Source organism: Bombina bombina, chromosome 6, assembly GCF_027579735.1.
Source record: "Bombina bombina isolate aBomBom1 chromosome 6, aBomBom1.pri, whole genome shotgun sequence".
NCBI lineage: Eukaryota > Metazoa > Chordata > Amphibia > Anura > Bombinatoridae > Bombina > Bombina bombina.
This window is the reverse complement of record NC_069504.1, coordinates 463,614,424-463,620,423: the sequence shown is the minus strand read 5'-3', so window position 1 is coordinate 463,620,423 and position 6,000 is coordinate 463,614,424. Positions and strand designations below refer to the sequence as shown.

Below are 6,000 nucleotides of genomic sequence, written 5' to 3'. Positions count from 1 at the left end.
TATCAGAATCAGGTTGCATCATCCTTTCCTGAGTCAGAAACATCACCCACAGACTGAAGCTCTCCTTCCTCAGCTTCTGCATATTGTGAGGCAGTATCAGACATGGTTCTTAAAGCGTCAGTATGCTCTGCATTTCGTCTAACCCCAGAGCTATCTCGCTTACCTCTAAATTCAGGTAGTCTGGCTAATACCGCTGACAATGTATTATCCATGACTGCCGCTATGTCTTGTAAAGTAATCGCTATGGGCGCCCTAGATGTACTTGGCGCCATTTGAGCGTGAGTCAAAGGATCTGACACGTGGGGAGAGTTAGTTGGCATAACTTCCCCCTCGTCAGATTCCTCTGGTGATAAATTTTTTTCAAGACAGAATATGATCTTTATTGCTTAAAGTGAAATCAGTACATTTGGTACACATTCTAAGAGGGGTTCCACCATGGCTTTTAAACATAATGAACAAGGAGTTTCCTCTATGTCAGACATGTTTGTACAGACTAGCAATGAGACTAGCAAGCTTGGAAATCAAGTTAACAAGCAAATATAAAAAACGGTACTGTGCCTTTAAGAGAAACAAATGTTGTCAAAATTTGAAAAACAGTGAAAAAAGGCAGTAAATCAAACGAAATTTTTACAGTATGTAATAAGTTAACAGAGCATTGCACCCACTTGCAAATGGATGATTAACCCCTTATGGAAAGCCTCAGGAAACTGTTTCTAGGCAAAATCTAAGCCAGCCATGTGGAAAAAACTAGGCCCCAATAAAGTTTTATCACCAAAGCATATATAAAAATGATTAAACATGCCAGCAAACGTTTTATATTGCAATTTTATAAGGGTATTACCCCTGAGAGTAAGCATGATACCAGTCGCTATTAAATCACTGTATTCAGGCTTAACTTACATTAATCAGGTATCAGCAGCATTTTCTATTTCTAGAAAAAATTGTAACTGCACATACCTCATAGCAGAGTAACCTGCACGCCATTCTCCCGCTGAAGTTACCTCTCTCCTCAGACATATGTGAGAACATCAATGGATCTTAGAAAACTCAGGCAGATTCTTCTTCTATTTACTGCCTGGGATAAAATAGTACAACTCCGGTACCATTTAAAATAAACTTTTGATTGAAGATAAAAAAAACTAACTATATTTCACCACTCTCTCTTACTACCTCCATGCGTGTTGAGTTGCAAGAGAATGACTGGATATGGCAGTTAGGGGAGGAGCTATATAACAGCTCTGCTGTGGGTGTCCTCTTGCAACTTCCTGTTGGGAATGAGAATATCCCACAAGTAATGGATGATCCGTAGACTGGATACACCTTATAAGAGAAAGAATAATTTTCTAGCCACACCAACTCACAGTAAACAAAAATCTTGAGATGCCTGATCAACATATATACTTCGCAATTAAAACATTGGGTTGTCAATCATGTAACTGGTTTAAAGTGAAAGTAAATCCTAGAGTTTTAGAAACGCTAGGATTTCCTATTGAAACAAAGGGCACTTTCATTCATGAAGATACTCCATGTAGAAAGCTCCTTTATTTGATTAAATCGATCGCCGCTGTTAGCTCCTACAGCTAAAAAAATTTTTGGTTAAGAGTTGACGTTTTCACCTTTAACTCAATAGCCGTGCGGTAAATCCGGCTTGGCGCCCATAGGAGCCGGATTTACCGCACGAATATTGGCTAAGAGGCGAAAACGTCACCTCCTAGCCAATTTTTTTTTAGCTGTGCGCTCCTGTAGGAGCTAAGAGCGGCAATCTGTTAAATCAAATAAAGGAGCTTTCTACATGAAGTATCTTATACTTCATGAATGAAAGTGCCCTTTGTTTCAATAGTAAATCCTAGCGTTTTAAAGCGAAAGTAAATCCTAGCATTTTACAGAGGGATTATAAAAAGCAATACAAAAACAGGGACAGCATACTTTCAATTTTTGTTTTTTATTTTAAGAGCAACAAAATACAGTTCAATGTAAGTTTTATTCAAGGCAGTGATACAAAAAAGGGTTTGAAATAATTTACAAATATATATATATATATATATATATATATATATATGACTGTACATAAAGTGAACCAAAATGTACAAAATGGTTATTTCATTGACAGACACAGTCTGTATATAAAGTCCTCAAAATGAGTTATTTGATCAATTTGTCAAAAAACGGGTGTTTTAGGGCTTCATCAAGTGTTATTCTTTTGGATGGGTCATACGCTAACATTTTCCGGATTAGATCAAAGAGCTGCTGATGGTCCTCATTATCCGAAATCATAAGATCCTATTGGGGGAAAAAATAAAATTACTATTTATTTAGGGAAATAGATCCTAAACAGTCTCAAAACTAACAGAGCAACAAGAGACTGACACATAGGTAACTTAAAGGGTCATAGTCGAAAAATGACATGCTCTAATCCAGTGTTTATCAACCAGTGTGCCATAAGAGATCCTCAGGTGTGCCACGGCAGACTGACAACAGTGCGGGGGTGTCCCTCTTTCAAATTTTGAAATATTGGGAGGTATTGACAGGCATCATTTACAACCATGACATTGACATTCATTCACAGACAATCATGATTGTTTGTGAATGAATGTCAATATGTCATGTATAGTTTGTAGGAGGCATGTGTGTGTGTGTGTGTGTGTATGTGTATATATATATATATATATATGTATATATATATATATATATATATATATATATATATATATATATATATATATATATATATATATATTATTTATCTCCTGTATTAGGCTACAATGTGTGATTTTGTAAAATTTTGGGATGGTGGTGTGCCACAGGATTTTTTTTTTTAATGTAAAAAAAAAAAAAAAAAAAAAGGTTGCAAATCACTGCTCTAATCCATTAAAGCTTATAAATTTTAAGAGGAGCGACACTGCAGTAATATTTGTTTATCACCCGCAAAGGGGTTAAACACTGCACCGGAATGCCTTTTTTTTTTTTTACTTTTATGGCCCTTTAAAAGCATTGTCAAAAATGTACACTTCGCAGTGTTTAAAAAAATGCCTATAAGCTTGGCAGAATTCAACCCCGTTACTAACCACAAAAGGCATACACTTTGTATAGCACCGCAAAATTCCGTACCGCTGGGTACAGAGATAGGGGTATACAAGACAAGGATTTGTGATAACAAAAACAAGACAAAACAAATCTAGTACAGGAGAAATAAGGTTTGGGGTAGTATGTCACGAGGATTGTAGTTGCAGCAGTGAGTCAAGGCAGTTCAAGAATTATTTTGGGTAGGATGAAAAACAGGCAGAGATGGTAAGCCTCAACTTTTAGATGGAAAACTTAAGTCAAAATTAAACTTAGGTTTCAGACCAGCAGTTTTAAAAGACTTTCCAATTTACTTCCATTATCAAATAGTGCACAATCTTTTTACGCACATTTTGAGGCACCAGCTCATGCTGAGCATGTGCAAAAGTTTAGTGTATACATAGTCTGATTTTCACTTTATTATGTAATTCAACTGTATTTAAAAGGGATAGTCTAGTCAAAAATTAAACTTCCATGATTCAGACAGAGCATGCAATTTTAAGAAACTTTCTTATTTACTCCTATTAAATATTTATTTGTTCACTTGCTATCTTTATTTGAAAAAGCAATATAATCTTAGGAGACTGCCCATTTTTGGTTCAGAACATTGGTAGTGCTTGCTGATTGGTGGCTACATTTAGACACCAATAAGCAAGCGCTACCCAGGTGCTGAATCATGAAAAGTTTAATTTTGACTAGACGATTCCTTTAATGGTCCTTGAACATGAGGGCCTCTTCTTGTATGGCTTATACTCTTAAACCAATGTTAAACCCACAACCCGTTTTTTTTTTTTTTTTATTATAAACATATTAAAAATGGGCACAGGTAGAAAAGGGGCACCACCTTAAATTTTAACATCAATAAATTACCTTAGGTGAATGTTAAAAAGTTCCTATAACTAATGTATAACACCTTCATCATTGAACAGCTAACTATAGTTAAGACAAACAAACTGGTGTGCACAATACAGCTGAAAGTACTGAACAATGCTTCTAAAAAGTAGAACACCTATAACTTACTTTTAAAGGTTTGCAACGCTTCCTAACATATCGACCCGCAGAACTGTGCTCATCCCAATCCAAACGATCATGATAAAAATACTTGTGTTTTCTGTAAAAATAATGCAAGGCTTAAATAATTAAACTTCAAGATTGTAATATAAAAATATTTAATGCATAGCAAAACAACTTTGTAATACACTATATTGCCCCCTTCCTAACTTAACTATGAAAAATGACATGTCCCCCCCCCCCCCTCCTGTAAATTACAAGTTTTCCAATTCAGAGATTTAGAAGTACATATGGAAAGCTTCAAAAGCCTTACCCTAACACATAACTGTCCCCCAATTGGAATCAGCAGAAATCAGGTAACGAACTTTAAAACAAAATGGCAGTGACTAGCAGTGTCTATTCTATATAAGTAATGTGCTCAGTGGAGTTTGACTTGATAAAGATTTTAATATTTTCTTGTTCAAATATTGACTAGTACAGCAATATCAGTTGTGTACATCTCAACACTCACTGGCTGATGCATACAAGAACACCGGACAAAGCTGTATTAGATTAAGTTAAAAACCTGAATAGCTATTCAGGTTTTCTTTTTCCAGGTGAAAAAAAAAATCCTTCCATAAAGGATAAATGTATTCTCACCTAGTCTTTTGAATCATATGAAGTGGTATTGGACCTAAAATTCTTTCCATCATTGCAAGATGCTCTTTGCTATCATGTGTCTAAGAAAAAAAGAAGAAAAAAAAGTTAAAATATCAAATAGCGAAATATTAGAAAAATGCACACATATGCAAAATAATTTTCACATACTTGAAAAACCGTCAATCCAAGATAATATTCAATCATTATGCAACCAATGCTCCAAACATCACAAGGTTGGGACCATCCTAATTCTAGAAAAAAAAATAGAGGTTAGAGTGTGAAACCTTTCTGAACACTGACACCTTAGTTTAGTGCCATTCCCTCCAATGGCCAAAATCCCTCACCATAATTAGATTATATATTTTCTTACTACACACAATTAAACATTTTATATTGCAATCAGAAAAGAAAATAAATGTTCCATGCCCTTGAGATTGCAATGTTAAAAATTGTGTTGCAGTAAAACTTCTTATCGGAATACATTATATATTAAATTTGCTCAATATTCATGTAATTTAACCCTGCTATAATGTAATTTATACCCAATTGGATAAAGCAAAATTGATAAAATTTACCAAAGGGAATTTTGCTAATCAAATTACCTTGGTTAGCTGTCTACTCTAGAGACAAATCTGGATTGACTTCTCTAAATATATTTTAAATTTGTTTCTTTTTAAATACCAACCCAGAATAACTTCAGGAGCTCTGTAATGCCTCGTAGAAACCAATGCACTATGGTGCTCATCATCATATGTAGCACTTCCAAAATCCACAATCTTTATATCACTGTTCTTTAAAAAGCGTTCATCCCGTTTCTGGTAGGAGGGGAAAAATAAAATTAGTGATCTTTACACATTAAAAACAGTAATTGTGCACATGTATATAAAAGAGAAAAAGAGAAAGAGAAAGAAAGAGCGCTCTAGATCTCTATTAGCAATTTAGATATTTACATGCCTATTATGCGTCATTGGATCCCAAAGGGGTCACATGTGTGACTATCATGTTCCACTTTTCTTTCATAGCCAAATGGCCCATAAGTGGCTAACTAAAAAGCTATTACAATTGTAAAATGGAGGTTTTAGAAGTCCATATTTTGTCATTCATTTCACTTCTTACGTATATCATTGTTTATTGTTCAACTGAAATTGAGTCAATGTTACATGGCATGTGTTGTATATATCTTTTTTATTGAAAAACCTAAATAGAAATTTGTGGGGGGGTTTTAAAGGAGGGACATGATTCAGAGAGCATACAATTTTAAACAACTTTCCAATTTACTTCTATTTGCTT

General features: G+C 34.6%; 1 protein-coding gene across 2 annotated transcripts in view; it reads right to left on the bottom strand.

Moving 5' to 3' along the window:
• Window positions 1–1,923: 1,923 nt before the first annotated feature.
• The window catches only part of LOC128663088 (dual specificity protein kinase CLK4), a 38,186-nt gene continuing 34,109 nt past the window's right edge, over window positions 1,924–6,000 (bottom strand). For both annotated transcript variants that reach the window (XM_053717241.1, XM_053717242.1), the window contains 5 exons: window positions 5,396–5,525; window positions 4,879–4,961; window positions 4,711–4,790; window positions 4,081–4,171; window positions 1,924–2,280 (listed from right to left, as the gene is read on the bottom strand). In XM_053717241.1, coding sequence (XP_053573216.1) covers window positions 2,143–2,280; window positions 4,081–4,171; window positions 4,711–4,790; window positions 4,879–4,961; window positions 5,396–5,525 — 522 coding nt within the window. In that variant the 3' untranslated portion in view covers window positions 1,924–2,142. The remainder of the gene's footprint in view (window positions 2,281–4,080; window positions 4,172–4,710; window positions 4,791–4,878; window positions 4,962–5,395; window positions 5,526–6,000) is intronic.